The sequence below is a fragment of the Pleurodeles waltl genome, chromosome 9, assembly GCF_031143425.1.
Source record: "Pleurodeles waltl isolate 20211129_DDA chromosome 9, aPleWal1.hap1.20221129, whole genome shotgun sequence".
NCBI lineage: Eukaryota > Metazoa > Chordata > Amphibia > Caudata > Salamandridae > Pleurodeles > Pleurodeles waltl.
Genome location: NC_090448.1, coordinates 738,031,064 through 738,051,077, shown reverse-complemented (window position 1 = coordinate 738,051,077; position 20,014 = coordinate 738,031,064). Strand labels below are relative to the sequence as shown.

The 20,014-nt window shown below is 42.8% G+C and overlaps 1 protein-coding gene across 1 annotated transcript in view; it reads right to left on the bottom strand.

Annotated features, from left to right (window-relative positions):
• The window catches only part of LOC138259894 (transmembrane protein 272-like), a 424,789-nt gene that overhangs the window by 83,386 nt on the left and 321,389 nt on the right, over window positions 1-20,014 (bottom strand). The window contains exon 5 of the mRNA XM_069207851.1: window positions 1,282-1,341. Within this exon, the coding sequence (XP_069063952.1) occupies window positions 1,282-1,341 (60 nt within the window). The remainder of the gene's footprint in view (window positions 1-1,281; window positions 1,342-20,014) is intronic.

Here is a 20,014-nt window from a genome sequence, read left to right as displayed (position 1 = left end):
TACGATAGGCTTGTCCCACAGTCTTACCTGAGAGTAGCAGTCAATCCACGGATTAAAGCAGCTTTCATGCAAAAGTAATAACCAGTATGGCTTCAAAGGGGACTGCGTAGGTGCAGGCCAGTGATTTTGGTTGAATTCAAAGGGGACGATGTGCAGCTTAGCTGCAGGCTGGTGAAAAGTTTGGAGAAATTAGGGAGCCAGGTCTCAAGGATCGAGATCTTAGGGCACGCGCGCACAATTAGTCAGCATGCAATTCTGTAATACTCCACAATTAAGTTGCATATTTTAACTTAAAATCAGCCTTTTAGTATTTTATGATCTTTTATTGGTGTATTGATTGTGTAATGATTTTAATTGTCCAAACACTGGTAAATAAAATAGTAAAATAGTAAATAGAATTATCAAACTGAAAAAAAAAAATTATGAACAGTTCTCGGTTTTCATTAAAACATCTGAACCCAGCATCGAATCCCAGATTTGAAAAAGCAAGAACCCCTTAAAACTGCTTACATTTCCAAAGATAGAAGGAAAGGTAAGAACGGGTAGCCTTGCTCTAAGACCGTGGTGCCTACTCTATAGTTCTCATGCCCTTTATAATTAGTCTGATTTCCCGCAAACCATAACAGTTGCTTTCAGAGATCTTGACCAACACTTTTCAGTAAAATTTGTTTGTTGTGTGACGATATCAAGTGACAAAATATTGATTTGCAACAAAATAAAGTCCAGGATATCAACTACCATTATGGCCGTCTTTTTGGGTGACCTGTTAACTTCAATGAACTCAGTAATGAGAGTTACTAGGGCCTTTAGAATTATGAGTTTTGTGAGCAATTCGTTGATTAGTGCCTTTCCATCCATAGATTTCACCTACTGCAGGTAGACGAAAAATCTATGTAGAATACCAGGGAAACCATGCAGAGATCAGCACACTAATTTCGATTTATTTAGATTATTCCAACTAAACCCATAATTCCTATTATCACCCGTTCCTTAAAAGGACACTGGTAACCTTAAATCCAGGGGACGGAAATAACATGAATTTTTATGGGCCACCTGTAATGAAGCCTTTATCATTTTGATCAGTGTATGTAGGTGAGTGTGTTTGAACCCAGTCTTGTTCAATATGCTTGTCATTCCTCAAGATGACATATATTGATCAGCGCAGCCACTGTGGCTGTCTCTCATGGTCAAATCTATGGCTTCTGGTAGTCTTGTGTAAAGGTTCCAGGGTTTCCCACCCCACGTTTTTATGTTCAAATGAACTGCCAATCCTTAACTTACCCACAGCAATCATGGCGCCACCCAATCCGCAAAAGATGATCAAGCAGGCTATGGAACGAGCTGTTGGGAGACAAAGCACAGGCCTTGTTAGCAGAGACGGAAGTGCTGAAACTGAGAGCATTGGGGGTTAGGGATCAAGAGAATAAGGAAGATGGGAATAATCTCAGGGGCTAAGCATATCAATCAATCAATCATAGTGTATGTATTTAAACTCTATTTCCATGGCTATTGTGTTCAATAAATGTACTATGATAGTAAGGTGGAACGTTTTGAAAGTTTTTTACGACATATATCTATATCTATATTTATAGACATATATATATATATATATATATATATATATATATAAACACACATGTTTATATACACATATATATAAATATCCATATATATATAAATATATATATTTATATAGAATTTATATAAATATATATAGAATTAATATATATATATATATCTATATCATATCAAAAACACAAGCTTTATTTGGTCAACATAACCATCAAAGCAACCATAAAACAATTTAAAATCATAAATAGTTTAAAACATGGGGGGAGTTAAAAAAAAATCTAACAATTATATTAAAATGTAAACAAACCCACTTCATATCCACAACATACTTATTTACAAGGATTTAAAAATTTTAAGAAAACAAATGCATATATATCAGGCAGCCATAAGGAACTTGCTAACCGCAGAAATTAAAATGGTTGAAGTGTCACTTTTCAAAATCCTTAAAGCAAATTGTACAAATCCACTTGCACCGGGGAGTAGAATATGCCGGGCAGAAAAACATAAAATGTTCAACAGATTCGATGCTGGCACAACAGGCAGGACATAAATCAGATGTTAGAGATGATCCCCAACTGCCATTTAAGGACAGCAGCAGTAAACACCCAAAACAAAAACGAGCATACAAACTCTTCCCCAGTGTGTCAGGTATAAGATCTAAATAAAATTCATACTTGGGATACCACTTAAAAGCAAGAAATTGATTAGTCAGCCGACCATGTGATGTACAAAGGAGGAGATTGTTTCTTACATAACAACAATAAGAAGCTTTCAAAGGCAATTTGTGATTTTTCCCTAAGTTCTGTGGGTTCTCCCAATAGCTTTCATGCCCCAGAATATGAAACCATTTTGACACATGCCTGAACCATGGGATAGAAACTGCATTTGGTCTTTTTAGGAGGTCGAGAAGGGAGTCCCTGCATAGAATAAGCTCATGAGTGGTCCAGATCATTACCCAATAGAATAAGGGTCTCAGGGCTATCAAATCAGCAATGCGATTAAACCCGAGGTCCAAAAAAGCCGGGGTCAAGGGTGTGCTACGAGGGCACGCAAGTAGAGCCCTGGCAAAATTATTTTCACCCACAGACAGTCTATTGCTAATATAAAACCCCCACGCCTCGGCACCGTAGGCGGCAGCGCCCTGCACCTTTGCCAAATAAATCTTGATAGCCGGAGATACGGCTTTTGTTACAGAGCTTTTATAAAAATGCAGAATAACGCCCGCCCTATACTGGAGAAGTTCTACACTTTGACTAGTCTGATCCTCCCATTGTAAATCGTTTGAGATCCTCACTCCCAGGTAATCTATTGAACTAACCTTGCTTAGAGGGGTCCCATCTCAAATAATAGTACATCTCCTAATTTATCCTGAACTAAACACCATTAATTTAGTTTGACTAACATTCAGTTCCAGGCCATAGTCTGCACAGTATAATTTAAACCTGTCAACAAGAATCTGAAGACCCATTGGGGTCTTAGGAATAAGTAGAGAATCATCTGCAAAGAGTAATGTAGGGATTTTCTGCGCGTTTGGGGAGGGGGCATCATTCTGTCAAGTAGACAACACTTGTACCACCTCATTTATAAATAAAGTAAATAAGGTTGGGGCCAAGACACATCCTTGGCGAACCCCCCTCTGAATGGGAATATGTTCTGTTAGTTCTCCCTGATTGCCCCATCTCACCTGGGCATTGTATTCTCATGCAACCGTTGTAATAGATGGATTATATTGATAGGAGTACCCATTCTATGTAACACTTCCCATAATTTTTCTCTAGAGACCATATAAAAAGCAGATCAAAGGTCCACAAAAACAGCATATAGATTTTGCTTGGCAAGGACTATATATTTCCAATATAAAAGCATCAGCCTAAAGACCTGATCTACCGTACTGGTTTTTGGGCGAAAACCCGCCTGTAGTGGGGGTAGCACCTGATGATCTTGAACCCAGCTTAATAGCCTTTCCAAAAGCTGTTTATCAAAACATTTCTGGAGATTGTCAATAAGGCTAATAGGTCTATAATTAGCTGTGGAGCTCACATTGCCCTTTTTATGTATCAAAATTATTTCAGCCCCTTTCCAAGTACTCATGATTGGGCCCCCAGCTGCGATTTTGTTCGAGATCAAGTTTATATACCAGGAACATATTACAGGTTAGGATTTATATAAGTCCCCAGGAATCTTATCCGGGCCTGGCGCTTTAGCAGATTTTAGGGAGTTAATTGCTGCTATAGTTTCCTCCAAAGTAATTGGACCTTCATAAGTAAAATAATCTAGTCCTGGTTTATCCGAAAGGTAGCTCGTTCTACCCGACAACAGGGGAAAGGATTCATGGATTGAGAGAATACAAGATAGGGCGTAGAGTTTTGGAAAAATTATTCACCCAGCTCTCAGGTTGAATATAGTTACTTATAGTGCTCTTGCCCCCTCTTTGTCTATTGGACATTAACTTCCAGAATGTCACATTGTCATTGTGTTTAGTTGCATTGAGCAAGTTTTGCTAGATTTAATCTTCCCAGCTTTTGTTTGCTTGTATTATGATCTTGTTATAAGCGAGTCTAGCTGATTGTATCGCTCCCTGAGAACATGTCGTAATAGCTATTTTTAATGCTAACTTAGCCTTAGAACAATCCTTGTTGAACCACACATTATTTTTGGGGTTGCCATCAAAATACTTAAGGCTGGTCTTTTTATTAAAAAAAAGCTCTGCAATTTCTTCAACAGGTCTTCATGAATACTAAGAATGGGAATGTTATTTACTTCGTACTCCTCATATACAGCCATTACATCAATGAACTATTGATAAATCCCTTTTATCAAAAAGGGGTTAGACAGAACTTTTGGTCAGCAGACCCGAGTAAAATTATTATCCAACAGTGGTGCTGGGACCACAGTGCAAAGGTCATTCTGTGATCTCCTAAATACATCACTGTGCATAGTGAGGAGCAAAGGATCATGATCATTCTCATAACGTGAATTCACCTTCATATCTTTTAAGGAAGGTGATAGCCGACATCCACTAGGAAGTAATCAATTACACTAGTGGGCGCGCCTTGCATAAAAGTCGGCGCAGTGCTCAAATCAGAGGGAATTCGACCATTACAGGCCCTAAGTCCATGTTTAAGGCATAAAGATATCAACTGGGAAACAGCACAGGAACAAATACACTGTTGTTTATTCATTAGTTGTGGAATACCCCAAAGTTCCTCTTCTTCATCCATTAGACCACCATTTAGACAGGAAGGTTCAAAAGTACAGTTCATATCTCCTGCTATCACTAAATTCGTCAGAGCGTGCAGGGTGTCCAAGAATTCAGACAGCTGCACCAAAGTCTGAGGCTCGAGTCCCAGTGGGACAGACCAAGCATAAATGTTAATTATGGTAATATTAAAATCTCGATCAAATATAAGTTGTACTCCCAGTAAGTCGGCTGAGTCAATTTTTAATACAGAATGATCACACTGTAGTTTCTTGTTTAGCAATACCAGTAGGACCCCTTTAGCACGACCTGAGCCCCTTTCTGCTGGTTGAGCCTCAACACAGTATGATAGAAATCCATTTATATAAATTTGATCCTCAGCCCAAGTCTCCTGAAAAATACAAATATCCTGGTTGTTAATATAGTTGACCCACTCGGGGTCTCCAGCTTCCTGTCAAGCCCCACTAAATTCCAGGACACAATCGATAATTCCAAACTGGTTGCCACATCTCTAGGCCTGGGACACCGGGTCCCCCTATGATGTATAACCTCATCAAGTACTCCAGTTTAACCACAGGAGAAGCTGCTGGATATGGGTCAATATTTAGTCAGCCAATTGCTGGTAGTGTATGGGGGGATTTTGCTAGTGGAACTAGAGCACACTTTTGTGTAGGAACTGGACCATCCAAGAATGTAGGTGAGGGTATGTGTGATACATGTCTAATGCCAACCCCTCTCAAGTCCCTAAGATGGCAAGTACGTGATTCAAAATCCATGAGTTTATCCACCAGCAGCCTGTCTACAAAACAAATATAAATAAAATTAAAGTTTGAGCCAGGTTGACTATGTCTGCACTCCTTGAGGATATCAGGGCGAATGACTGAAAGACAATAGCGCTGGACACATAACCAATAAATAACCTTATTTATCAAAGAATCATAGGTTTCCAGTGAGCCAGAGGGCAATTTAGGCACCTCAGCCATATAAATGGTGCCGCCTTTGCTCCTCAATCCTTGGCCCCGTTCCGTGTGACCTGGCCATTTCATGCTAGCCTGGGCTACAGCATCAGTAGGAAACTTAGAAGCCTTAGTAGAATGTGCAAAGGAGCTTGCAACCCCGACAGGAGCCTGGGTGCCAGCATCCCCCTGAGGGCCCTTAATAAGGTCAGTAGACTGAACTTTAACGGGCCTTTGAGACCCCGAGGGATTCCTATTTTTAAGAGCTATATTATGCTTCCGCCTTACGGTTACAGGCGCAAGCTGGGATCCCTCTGCACAAGATATAGACACATTTTTTAGAGGGGGAGTGGTAACAGACCCCAAAGGAGGCGTGCCTACTCTCAACCTTAACTCAGACAGGATAGTACTCCCACCCCCATTTAACCCCCCATCTGACCTCTGACACTTACACTCATATTTCTGTGTCTGTCCCCCGTTAGAGTGTCCATCAAAAATAACACCAGTTTCTTAACTTCATCCACCCTCTGGAGAACAGTGGCCAAGTCTATTCCCTCATGAGATGGTGAGAATCTGCTAGTGTCATAGGGCAAATTAGTCAAAACATTATCATCGACACAGGCTCCGGGTAGAGCACAGACAGAGGGTCCCCGTTCCTCCGCCAAGGGCCCGAACTGATTTGCGCATGGTATATTAGAAGCCACCATAATCACTGGACTTAGCGGGGGCCAAGAGCCTCATCCCCCATGAGAGAGGCACTACTCGCACAAAAAGCAGCACCCAAGTCACTGCAAGATGTTGTAGTCAACAAAGAAGGGAAATTTGGCCCAGGAACTTGAGATGCCTGTTTGGAAGTAGTCTCCACTCGGGAATTGGATAATTGCAACCTCTTCTTAAATATATCCGGAACTTTTTTCCCAGATGTGCCTCTCTTTATGGACGGTGGGTTGGAGTTACTCTTCAAACAATATGTCAATATCATCTAAGGGATCATTTATTTTGTGAGTTAAAGAACTCACTTGGTTGCTTGACCGTTTTTTCAACAACTCGACGGTGCAGGAACATCCACAGCTTTACGTTTCCCCATCGTGAAGCAGCAAAAATTGTAAATAAAATAACAATGTAGAACCTGGGATTAACTTCCACAGTGAACTTACTTCTGGTGATCAAGGTGATATGCCCAGCCCAGCCTCTATCGGGCGATGACGGGCAAAGACGGGCCCGACTTCGCCCAGCCTTCGCCCTGGTGCACACCCGAGCATGTCCCGCACAGCGGGAGTGAGACAGCGCTTTTAACAGGTACGAGTGGCAAAGGAACCTGGGGGACCGAGTCCCACCCCAGGCAAGGTCTAGCAATACAAAGCGCATCCCACGCAGCGGGAGTGAGACATCGCTTTTAACAGGTATGAGTGGCAAAGAAGCCTGGCGCATGGAGTTCCACCCCAGGAAAGGTCCAGGAATACAAAGCACGTCCCGTGCAGCGGGAGTGACAGACCATTTTTAACAGGTATAAGTGGCAAAGGAGCCTGGGGGATGGAGTCCCACCCTAGGCAAGGTCCAGGAATACAAAGCGTGTTCTGTTTATACAGTATACTCCACTTTACACTCTGTTGTAAACTGTGGGACATAAGCTTCAATGGCGCAGTTCACATTTGCTGAATCACTGTTTTGAATTGCTGATGATTTTGCTGAACAGTTTGTTTTACTTAGCAAGTTCACAGTCAGGGTTTAGAAGGTGTGGATTTTCTGTTTTGCTGTCCTGTCATGGTCTTTCTAGATTGCAAGAACCGGAAATATAGTAATGATAAATGCTGATGCCACCCAAGTGACTATTTTATTGCATATTTTGTTGAGTTTCTCAGCTGATGACTTCTATTAATGGATATCTTGCAGATTCCGTACATGAACCTCTTCCCAGGAGTTAGTCTGGATTCTCCCACTCTCTGTGGTGACTGCCGTCCTTGCTGGGCTGCTCCCACTGTGGCGCTCGGCACCTCATCTGCTGCTATACTGCTAGTTGCCCCAGGGGATCTAAGATATATATCTATATCTTATATATAATTAATATATAAATATATATATATATATATATATATATATATATATATATATATATATATATAAGTTAGGATTCCGAGAGGTAGGGGTTGATCAGGTTTGTAACTGGTAATAACATTGCCACTGTTTTAGGAATCCTTGGCTGATGATGCAAAGGTTTGTGGAGATTAGTTAAGCAGGTGCAAAGGAAAAAGTAGGGGTACCAAAACAGAATTTTCTACTAATGCATTTTTCATTTACTTTTTAGACAGACGTAGCAGCAAAATGGCTGAATGGGTTTTCATGGAATTTGGTAGGGATATAATTTATGATGTAGAAAGAGTCCATTTTGATTTGATTTCAGTTGGCAGTATATTGTTTAGACCACACTTTCAATGTGTTCAGTGTTTTTAAGTAAACTATAACTTAGTACTGCTTGTGTAATGCATAGGAAGAAATAAGTAATTCAGGAAAGTCTGTAGAGGTGAGGAAAAGTATTATGTTTGAATTATGTTTTTAAAATGTCTATAGAGTGGGCGGTCTTTTGCAACAATATTTAGAAAGTACTGCAGTACCAATGGAAACATTCCATTGCCACTCCATGGCAAGCCACTCACTCTACAACACGCCACCAAACTGTACAACATACCACTCCACTCTATGACAAACCACTCTACTATACACCACTCCACTCTAGATCCCTCCTCCACTCAAAGACACTCTATGACTCGCCTCTCCACTTTAGTCTACGTCAGTCCACTCTATGGTCCTCAAATCTACACCACTTTACTGCACTCTACAACACTCTATGATACGCCATTCCACTACAATCTACTAGATGCCACTCAACTCTATGACATGCCTTACCACCCTACAACAGACTACTCCACTCTAGGACAGGCCACACCACTCTACACCACTCCACTCTATGCCCCTACACTATAAAACTCTCTATGACACATCACTTCACTCTACAACATGCCACACCATTCTATGACAGGCCACTCCACTCTACAACATGCCACTCCATTCTATGACACTCCACTCTATGCCCTTCCACTTTAAGACACTGTATGACATGCCACTCTATGACACATCACTCCAGTCTACTGTAGGATAAGCAAATCCATTCTATTCCACCTCACTCCACGACACACCACTCCACTGTGTAGCATCCTATTCAATGCCACTCCACTCTATGCCCCTCCACTCTGCGCCACTCCACTATATGCAACAACACTCTATCAATCAATATGCCACTCCACTCTACTCCACTCCAATCTATGCCAAAACACTCTATCAATCAATCAGCATTTGTAAAGCGCAGCACTGTCACCTATAGGATTATCTGGGTGCTGAGGGTGCCATGTCTCAGTTGAAAAGCCAAGTCTTGTGTTTCTTTCTGAAGACCGCCAGGGAGGGTGTTGTTCGGAAGTAGAGGGGCAAGTCGTTATAGATCTTGGTGGTGATGTAGAAGAAAGAGCGGGTACTGCAGTGGCTGCGATAGATGCGGGGTGTGTGCCATGGCGAGTCAGGAGAAGTGCAGGTGTCTTGTGGGCTGATGGAAATTCAGTAAATGATTGATGTAGGACAGTCCTTGATCCTGTAGAGCTTTGTAGGCATGCATGAGGATTTTGAAATGGCATCTCTTCTGAATGGTGAGCCAGTGGAGGTTTCTGAGGTAGTGGGTGATGTGGGCCCACCTTGGGAGGTCCAGGATGAGCCTTGCTGCAGTGTTCTGTATGGTCCGGAGCCTTCTGCGGAGCTGGGTGGAAATTCCAGCACAGAGACCAGTGCCGCAGTCGAGGCAGCTGGTTACGAGGGCCTGTGTGACTGTCTTTCTAGTATTTGTTGGGATCCATCTGACGATTCTGCAGAGAATGCGAAGGGTGTGGAAGCAGGAGAAGGCAACTGCGTTACTTGACGTTTCATAGTTAGTTGGCTGTCGAGGATGATGCCATTGTTACATGCATGGTCTGTTGGTGTGGATGTAGGTCCGAGTTCTGCTGGCCACCAGCTGTGGGCCCATATGGAAGTGTTCTTCCTGAAGATCAGTAACATTGTTTTGTCGGAGTTGAGTTTGAAGCAGTTGTCTCTCATCCATTTGGCTATGCTGGTGAAGGTGTTGCAGAAGTTGAGTTTGGTGTTGGAGGTGTCTCCAGAGAGTGAGAGTGTTGTAGTTTAGCAGCAATTAGCAATAAGCATTAGCAGAAGACATCTTGTATTTAGTAACTGTTGTGAACATTTCACGGAATCCATTTTGTATTCATGGCAGCCATTTTCTCTGCCACATGCTGCCATGTGCTCACCATGTGCTCTGTCCTACCTTTCTGTTAACTACTCTTGAAAATCTGCCTAGTGACAAGATATATTTAGCATCTCCCACTTTCGCACATGCTCAGTAAGGTCTGCAGCTGTTAGTCCTTGAAAACTGTTAGCTCCTCCTACCTGTCGACTGTGCATTTCCACATAACCTTACATGTATGCAAGTCTTGCTTCTATAATTGTACCACCTCCTTTTAGCCCCTGTTGGGTATAAAAGGACCATGCTCTCTCAGTTCAGTGTGCTACTTCAAACATTACCGAAGGGTGCTGTTTGAACTGTAGTACCACCTCATGAGGTTAATAAACTTTGTCTTTTATTTCAGTTTCTGTGCCAACTTCTTCCTACATGGTCTGAGGACTTTGTGAAGAGAAAGGTGAACCACTTGCACTAGTAGGCCTTGCTGAGGCTTACTTCAACAAATTGGTGCCCGAACAGGGACTCATCGGCGACTCGGACGCCCAACGGATTGGTCGTGACGAAGGATTGGGATCTCGCTGCGGACGATCAATGCCTGAGGAGACCCGAGTCTTGGCAACCACAGCGTTTTTCCCTTCTTTCTGATTTGACCATCCAGGTGGCGCCGGTCCTCGACTGAGATCCTTTTTGTTCATTCGTCATGCAGTGACCATTGGTCGATTTTAGAACTTGGCAGTTGGAACCTGGACACCCTGTGATTGGTAAGAGCCGTTTTGCTGCACTTGCTGTGGGTTTTGATGCCTTTGTTTGGTAATGTAGTTTAGCACTACTTACTGTGGCTCTTGTGTTTTGGGTGACTAGTCAATTTGTGTCCTTTGAATTGATATATAAATTGAAATTTATATAGGCAGGTACTGAGGAGAATTTTCTCCAATTTAATTTTGATTTGAACGCCACCTTAAGTGCTACTTTGATTATAATATTGCATATTCTGCACTATTTTTGGCATGCCTGTTTTTAGCGCACTTCGTAGGATGTGTTGCTTTTGTAATGGTACCAATTTGAGACTGGAAGAATCGCAACTGGCAACCCCAGAGGGGACGCCCAGTAGAGATAAGTATGTTAAACATGGTCTTTCTTCTATAATGTACAGCACATTATGGAATAAATACACTCGTGCGGATCCTGAGTTACGTTGGCCTATGCATGGGTCATTTGATTTGCGAAAGATTGAGTATGTGGAACAATGTATGTGTAAGCGAAAGTCTATGCAAGATACGTTTGACTATGTATGAATGTGGGAGAAAGAAGTGCTTGGACGAGTGAAGCGTGAGCAAGCCTTGCTTGAGAAAGAGCAGCAGAAGAATGTATATGTGAAAGCATTGGAAATGAGAAATAAATAAATAAATGACTTAAAGGAGCTAGAAGAGAAAGAACGTAAATTACAGGTAACTAGCCAATACACCGTTAGGCAACCTCTCTATCCTATCCTTAATAAACCACATGATTTATTGTTATTAGATAGCCCTCCACCTCCGTATGTCGTTCCTTCTGCCCATCATGAGTTAGTTAAGGCCTCCAGTTCGGAGCAACAGAAGATGTGAGACAGTCACTCTATGTTGCCTGCTGACTGTGCGTCTCACTTAGATCTATTGCTCATAAAACAATTTGTAGCATTGTCTCTGCTTCTGAACTTTTAGACAACATTAAAGGGAGGACGGAAAAGGAGCAGCTATATTTTACTGAGGCATTTGGCTCAGAAGTTATTGAACTATATCGGAAATATTCTGATGAGTTAGAGCCCGATGATGTAGCAGCTGATCATAAGCAAATGGTGATGGTCTTTTTGTTTTCTCACAGGTGGCTGATGCAATCAGGCGTTTGGTGAAATTATGTGTTGTGGCAGTCCGTTTGCAAGAGGAGAAAAGGTCTGTGGACGTAGTTGCACGGACATCTCAGACCGGTGGGGTGCAAGCTTCCATCTTCGGAACAGATAAGACTATGATAGTTCACGCGAAACCAATGCGGGAGGCCGTGCCTTTGTATGTTTCTCCTAAAGGATTGGGTACAAGTGATGATAAAACTTCTGTTGATGCCAAGGGTTATTTTATTTATAATTGGGTGTATACTCCTTGGAATAGGGCAGATGTAATGGCACTTAAAACAGCATTACCTGACCCGCGGAAAAATCCAGCCGCCTTTTATGAGGAAGTTGAGGGAGCAATTAGTTCTTGTACTATGACTTTGTCTGACATTGATTTATTTTTCGGATTGATATTACCGCCAGATATGTGGAGAACTGTTCGTAAAATTGATGATCGTGCAGTTTTTGGGGCGTCATGGAAAGAATTAGAACAGATGGACGGGGATAGGGAACCTGCGAAAAAGCCATATCAGTTGATTCTAGATCTTCCTTCAGCCATATTAGTTAAGTTAAAAACGATTATTCCCCCTAAAAAGATAGATTGGACTGTTTTAGCGTCTTGTAAGCAAAAGGCAGATGAATCGGTCTCTGATTTCTTTACACGCTTTGAAGAAGCATTTCATGATTTTAGCGGCCAGTTATTGTCAGATGATACGGGCAGACATTTGTTTGTCGATAAATATGTCGCAAATCTGTTACAAGGAATAGCTAGTCATCTAAAAGCTAGTGAAAGTTCATGGACTACCTCTACTCCGGTTTCTCTTTTGACTACGGCGCAGTATTATGAACGTCAGGAATTAGAAGCAAAAGGTAGCGAGGATAAAAAGATTAAAGAATTAAAGACGAAGGTTATGTTGGCTCAAGCTTATGGTCCGCCTTTTAGAGGTAGTGATAGAGGTGGACGTGGATCTTATGGTTCTTCTTACACTCGTTCGAATTTGTCTGTTGATCAGTGTGCGTATTGTAAGAAATTTGGGCATTGGGCTGCCGATTGTCCAGCACTACGTGTTCAGCAGTGTTCACGTGGTCAGGGACCAATGAGAAATCGCTCAGGATATTCAGGACCTAGAAGAAGCACGAAAGATCATGCTAGGGTTAATGTTAATGTACGAGGGCAGGATGGGTTTAACACTTTTGATAGACGGAACCAATACCAGATGTCTAACCATGTGCAGCCTGATTTCCAAGATTCTGCTTATGCATAGGATTGCCTAGGATGAGGTAAGGAATCAGTTGAAGTTCCAGTAGATCAGAGGGGTCCCTATGTTACAGCACATGTTTTGGGTTCTACTGATCAGTTTCTGGTTGATACAGGAGCTACTCGTAGCGCCTTGTCTAAACAATTGATTCCAAGGGCTCCCCTGTCTGGCTTAACCATTACATCGATAGGTTTCAATGGAACACCTTCCCCTAGCCCATTGTCACAACCACTTGCATTCCATGTTGATAAATTTACTGCTCCATGTCCATTTTTGCTTTCTCCAAATACACCAGACAATATTGTGGGTCTTGATATGCTCAAGTATTTCAGGGCTACAATACGATGCTCTCCTGAAGGGGTGCGTGTTATTTTAAATGCTAATCATCCTTTGATGGAAAGAGTTTGTCTTGTTAAAGAGGATATTGCATTAGCTTCACTCCCTAGTACTTTGTGGGCTACTTCAGATACTGATGTGGGACAAATGATTATTCCACCGGTACATATTAGTGTCAAGGAGGGAGCTGTATTGCCACGTTTGCCTCAATACAAAATTTCACAGGAGGGCGAAGAGGCACTCACACGAATTGTCCATGATCTTATTGCAGTTGGAGTTGTTGAGGAAGTTCTGTATAATGTTTGTAACAGTCTGATTCTTCCTATTCTGAAAAAGGATACTGACACCAGGATTTACTGATTCATTATTGATTTACGAGAAGTCAATAAGATTGTGATACCACAATATCCTGTGGTATCTGACATCACAACACTTCTTACTTTGGTTCCCCCGACAGCAACTATGTTCTCTGTGATAGACTTGAAGAATGCTTTCTTTTCGATCCCTATTCATCTTGACAGCCGATATTTGTTTGATTTTACTTTGAATAAACGATCATATAGATTTTGCAGAGTTCCTCAAGGCTATACGGAGAGTCCAAGTATTTATAGTCAAGCGTTAAAACGACAACTTGATTCTTTTGTTTTGCCCAAAGGTGTGGCTCTCATACAATATGTTGATGATATTTTGTTGGCAGCTGATACCCCTGAGCAATGTGAAAAGTGTACTTTGTCCTTACTTTCTTTTCTTGCTTCACACCATCATAAAGTGTCACGAAAGAAATTGCAATATTGTAGACCAAAGGTAACCTATTTAGGTCACCTTTTGTCTAAGGAGGGTCGTGCACTTATATCAGATTGATTTCAAGCAATTTTAGACACACCAGTACCCTCTACTCAGAAACATGTTCGTGCATTCCTTGGTCTTACTTCTTTTTGTAGGCAATGGATATTAGGGTTTTCACACATTGTCAAACCTTTGCTAGCACTTTTGACTAAAGATACTCCAATGCCCCTCCCATGCACAGTTGAATGTGAGACTGCTTTCCGGCAGGTGCGACAAGCCCTTTGTTCAGCACCAGTGTTAGGTACTCCAGATTACATGAAGCCTTTTGCACTTTACGTACATGAGAAAGATGGATGTGCATTGTCAGTTTTAGTACAGACACATGGCGATAAGCAGCGTCCCTGTGCATATTTTTCAGCAGTACTTGATCCTGTCGCTCGAGCGTTGCATGGGTGTTTTCGTTCAGTTGCCGCAACAGCTGTGTCAATACGTCAGAGTGAAGGGATAGTTTTGTCACATAAGCTGTTGGTGTTAGTACCCCATGCGGTTGATGCTCTTTTAAATCAAACAAAGACACAACATTTAACTAGCGCTCGCATAACAGGATATGAGTTGACATTGCTGGCTCCTCACATTACACTGAAGAGATGTGCAACACTAAATCCAGCCACTTTGTTGCCATATCCGGTGACTCAGCCTCAGTCACAAGAAACACATGATTGTATATTCCTTACCGAAGAACAGACAAAGGGTCGTATTGATTTACAAGATACGCCCCTTCCAGATGTAGACGGGGAATTGTGGGTTGATGGGTTTTGTTTGAAGTTGCCAGATGGTACGACCTCAGCTGCATATGCAATCACCACAATACACACGATAGTGGAGACAGCTCGTATACCACAGAAGTCAGCTCAAGCAGCTGAACTAATAGCTTTGACACGAGCATGTGAGCTTAGTACTGACTTATATGTGAACATTCATACAGACAGCCGCTATGCTTTTGGAGTGGCTCATGATTTTGGTTTGCTTTGGAAGGAGAGAGGCTTTCTCACATCCCACGGGATGCAGATAATGCACGGAGAATTAGTGCATAACCTCTTGACTGCATTGACATATCCAAAGAAACTAGCTATTGTGAAATGTAGTGCACACAAGAAAGTGACCGATAAGATAGGGCAAAGTAATGCTCTTGCGGACCGCGTAGCACGTGAGACTGCGATGCAGCGAAGTACTACTTCTATGTATGTAGTGAAGTCGCAAGCTGAACGTTGGCATAATGCTAGACAAGACGTATTAGATATACAGAAATCTGCTTCTGTGAAAGAACGTGAGCAATGGTCTGAAGATGGAGAATTGGATGATGAGGGCTGTTGGCAGAATAAGCAGATGGATAAATGGAAATTGCCTATAGCTTTTGTACAACCTATGGTTCAGATGGCACATGGGCTGGCACATGTTGGAGCTTCAACAATAACGAAGTTGCTTACGCAAGTTTGGGAGCATCCAGAAATGTCCAGTACAGCTAAGAGAGTAGTACAGTCTTGTTTGATCTGTTTACAATACAATCCTGGAAAAGGGACACGTACTCCTACGGGAGAGTTTGCTACACCAACTGCACCTTTTGAAGTTCTACAAATGGGTTATATTCAGCTTGAACGCTGCAACAATTTAAAGTATGCCTTGGTGGTGGTATGTGCCTTTAGTAAATGGATAGAGGCGTACCCCACAAAGGATAATACTGCCATTACGACAGCGAAGGTGCTTTTGAAAGAATTTTTCCCTAGGTTTGGTGTTTGCAGACTTTTATGGAATGATAACGGACCTCATTTTGTTGGGGAAGTTATTAAGTATGTCCTAAAAGGCTTAGGGATCAAACAGAAGTTCCATGCGGTTTTCCACCCACAATCAGCAGGGTTGGTGGAAAGGTATAATGCTACTTTGAAGCTGAAGTTAGAGAAGACACAGGCTTCCACATCCTTAACTTGGCCAGATGCATTACCGTTGGCATTATTGTCTATTAGGTCAGTGCCACACTCTCGACTTGGCCTTAGCCCATACGAAGTGGTTTTCGGGAGGCCAATGACCATTTGGGGAGTTCCTAAGCCAAATTCTGTATATTATGTACCTTGTGTCCTGATGAATGATTATTTGGCACAGTTAACCTACAATTTGGTTTCTATTCATCAACAGGTTCGAGAAGCACTTCCTGACAGATCTAAAGGTGAAGGCCATGAACTCCAACCTGGTGACCAGGTGATGATTAAGTCATTTGAAAGGCCGTGCTATATCACCTGACGAATCTGCAGAGGTCTTCCCGGACCATACGACTTCTGGAGTGTTGCAATATGATTTAAGATTGAGAAAAGAATCTGAATTTTTTTAAAAAAAAAACTGGTTGAGCTACCGCCCTGGGTTAGTGAAACGGAGAGCCAATGTGGCAAGCGGGGGGGATCAGCCATGCATTAGAGTAGTGACACCCGTCTTGGCCCGTGGTGAAGAAATCAGCGGCTGCCTAGGGATAAGAGCTCCAACAATTGTTTTTAATTCATTTCTGAAAGGGTCGATTATCACTGTTGCTAAAATGAATAACAAACTGATCATTAGTACTATGGGGTTTGTTGTTGTTTTGGTGGTTATAACAATAATCACCTGGTTTGTTGAAAAGAAGGCTCCTGCTCGTGAGTTTTTTGTTGCCACTACTCCAGTACCAGAGGATCACTATTACTTTACGCTTCCCTATCAGGAGCAGAAGCACCGTCGATCGTACTTCAATAATACTTTCATTCAGATGTTGCATCATACTCATAATGCTACAAATACTACTAACTGTTGGATATGTGGAATGATACCTGCGCATCAAAAGAAAGGAGGAACACCTTTCATTCCTCTTTTTCACACAATGGTTCTTGTCAAGCTTGGTACACGCTTTTGTTTGCATCTGGAAAACGTACAGAGGGCGGACTTCTTTTTCGCCTTAATAAAGTATGCTACCAAGACAAAGATGGGTATCCCCAAGCCAAAGGAACTAAATGGGAATGGGAAGAGTATCAACCAGACAATGTTTCAATACCATACGTCTTCACAAATATAAGAGACTCTGACAAGAAAGAACAATTTGTGATTTCTGTTACAAAAATGAAAGCAGATTTATGTGTACGTATCATTGGGCGAATTCCAGTAGGGATAAGCGAGTGTACCTTGATTTAAACTATTGAGGGTGTAAATAATAGTAGTTTTACAGCTTCACATAATACATATTTTGTTTGTGGTAACTATGGATATTACCAACTACCTGTTGGGTGGTCAGGTGTGTGTTATGTATCTTTTCTATTACCCCCTGTGTTTTTGGCCCCTGCATCATATCACCGAGATTTTAAACTGTTCAATGACATCGTTAAAAATCGATATAAAAGGGCAATAAGTATAAATAAGGTAGACCAAACGGATACTAGCCTGCAACAATATGTTGATTTTAATTTAGGGTTGTTCCCCTTTGTGGGTGCGGCGTTAAACAGTAGGAAAGTGAGACGATTGACTAGGGTTGTGGAAGCTGTTACCAATCAGGCAGCTCTGGCACTTGGGAATATTACTGAGGAGCTCCAAATTGCGAGCATTGTAGCGCTCCAAAATCGTATGGTACTAGATGTGATATTAGCTGACCGAGGTGGTGCATGTCGCATCATCGGTAGTAGTTGCTGTGTTTTTATTCCCGATCACTCACCTTCAGTATATGATGCAATATCTAAATTGCATAAAATTGCTGCCGAAATCCACACAGAGACTGGTACTTGGACTTTTTCTGGATGGTTTTGGGCTCTTGTTTCCGCCTGGGGCTGGAAACTACTGACTATCCTGTGTGTAATGATTGCAATATTATTCACATGCTGTATCTGTATTCAGTGTAGTCCAATGTTCTGCTCCATGTGTATTACTGCTTGTATGCCTACCAAAAGAAATATTACAGAAATGAAAGCACAACATATGTTAGATAAGGAAATAGCTGAAATGATGAGCATAAATATACAAGATGAATATTTAGATTATCCTAGAAAGACGAATGTCTTCAGCTAATGCTGAAAGGGTCGTCTGTTGTAGTTTAGCAGCAATTAGATTAAGTATTAGCAAAAGACATCTTGTATTGAGTAACTATTGTGAACATTTCAAGGAATCCATTTTGTATTCATGGCAGCCATTTTCTCTGCCACATGCTGCCATGTGCTCACCATGTGCTCTGTCCTACCTTTCTGTTAACTACTCTTGAAAATCTGCCTAGTGACAAGTTATATTTAGCATCTCCCACTTTCGCACATGCTCAGTAAGGTCTGCAGCCGTTAGTCCTTGAAAACTGTTAGCTCCTCCTACCTGTCGACTGTGCATTTCCACATGACCTTACATGTATGCAAGTCTTGCTTCTATAATTGTACCACCTCCTTTTAGCCCCTGCGTGGGTATAAAAGGACCATGCTCTCTCAGTTCAGTGTGCTACTTCAAACATTACCGAAGGGTGCTGTTTGAACTGTAGTACCACCTCATGAGGTTAATAAACTTTGGGGGTGATTCTGAGCTTGGCGGGCGGCGGGAGCCGCCCGCCAAGCGGGAACCGCCAGAAGACCGTACCGCGGTCAAAAGACCGCAGCGGTCATTCTGGGTTTCCCACTGGGCTGGCGGGCGACCGCCAAAAGGCCGCCCGCCAGCCCAGCGGGAAACACCCTTCCACGAGGAAGCCGGCTCCGAATGGAGCCGGCGGAGTGGAAGGGGTGCGACGGGTGCAGTAGCACCCGTCGCGAATTTCAATGTCTGCTAAGCAGACACTGAAATTCTAAGTGGGGCCCTCTTACGGAGGCCCCTGCAGTGCCCATGCCGTTGGCATGGGCACTGCAGGGGCCCCCAGGGGCCCCACGACACCCCATACCGCCATCCTGTCCCTGGCGGCCGGAACCGCCAGGAACAGGATGGCGGTATGGGGGTCGGAATCCCCATGGCATGGAGGATTCCCCTGGGCGGCGGAAAGCCGGCGGCAAACCGCCGACTTTCTGTTTCTGGCCGCGGCTGTACCGCCGCGGTCAGAATGCCCAAAGGAGCACCGCCAGCCTGTTGGCGTTGCTCCCGCGGACCACGGCCCTGGCAGTTTTTACCGCCAGGGTCAGAATGACCGCCTTTGTCTTTTATTTCAGTTTCTGTGCCAACTTCTTCCTACATGGTCTGAGAACTTTGTGCAGAGAAAGGTGAACCCCTTGCACTAGTAGGCCTTGCTGAGGCTTACTTCAACAAGAGGATTAGTTGTCGTCTGTGTAGGAGATTATGTTGAGTCCATGGGATCTGATGACGTTTGCAAGGGGGGTAGTGTAGACTTTGAACAATATGGAGGCTGAGGGATGATCCTTGGGGTACACCACATATGATGTCCTTGGGTGCCGGGGTGAAGGGAGGGTGTTGGATGCTCTGTGTGCATCCTGCAAGAAAAGAAACAATCCACTCGAGGGCATTTTGTTGTATGCCGATTTGGTAGAGTCTGTCAATGAGGTTGTGGTGGGAGCCAGTGTCATACGTGGCAGAGAGGTCAGGGAGTATCAGGGTCACAGTTTCTCCGCAGTTGAGGAGAGGTCCGATGTCATCTGTGGCAGCCTCAGTGCTGTGGTTGGCACAGAATCCTGATTGAGAGGAATCGAGTAGGTGGCTATGTTCCAGATGTTCAATGAGCTGTTGGTTGAAGGCTTTCTCAAGCACCTTAGCTCAGTAAAGAAGGAAAGAGATTGGTCATTA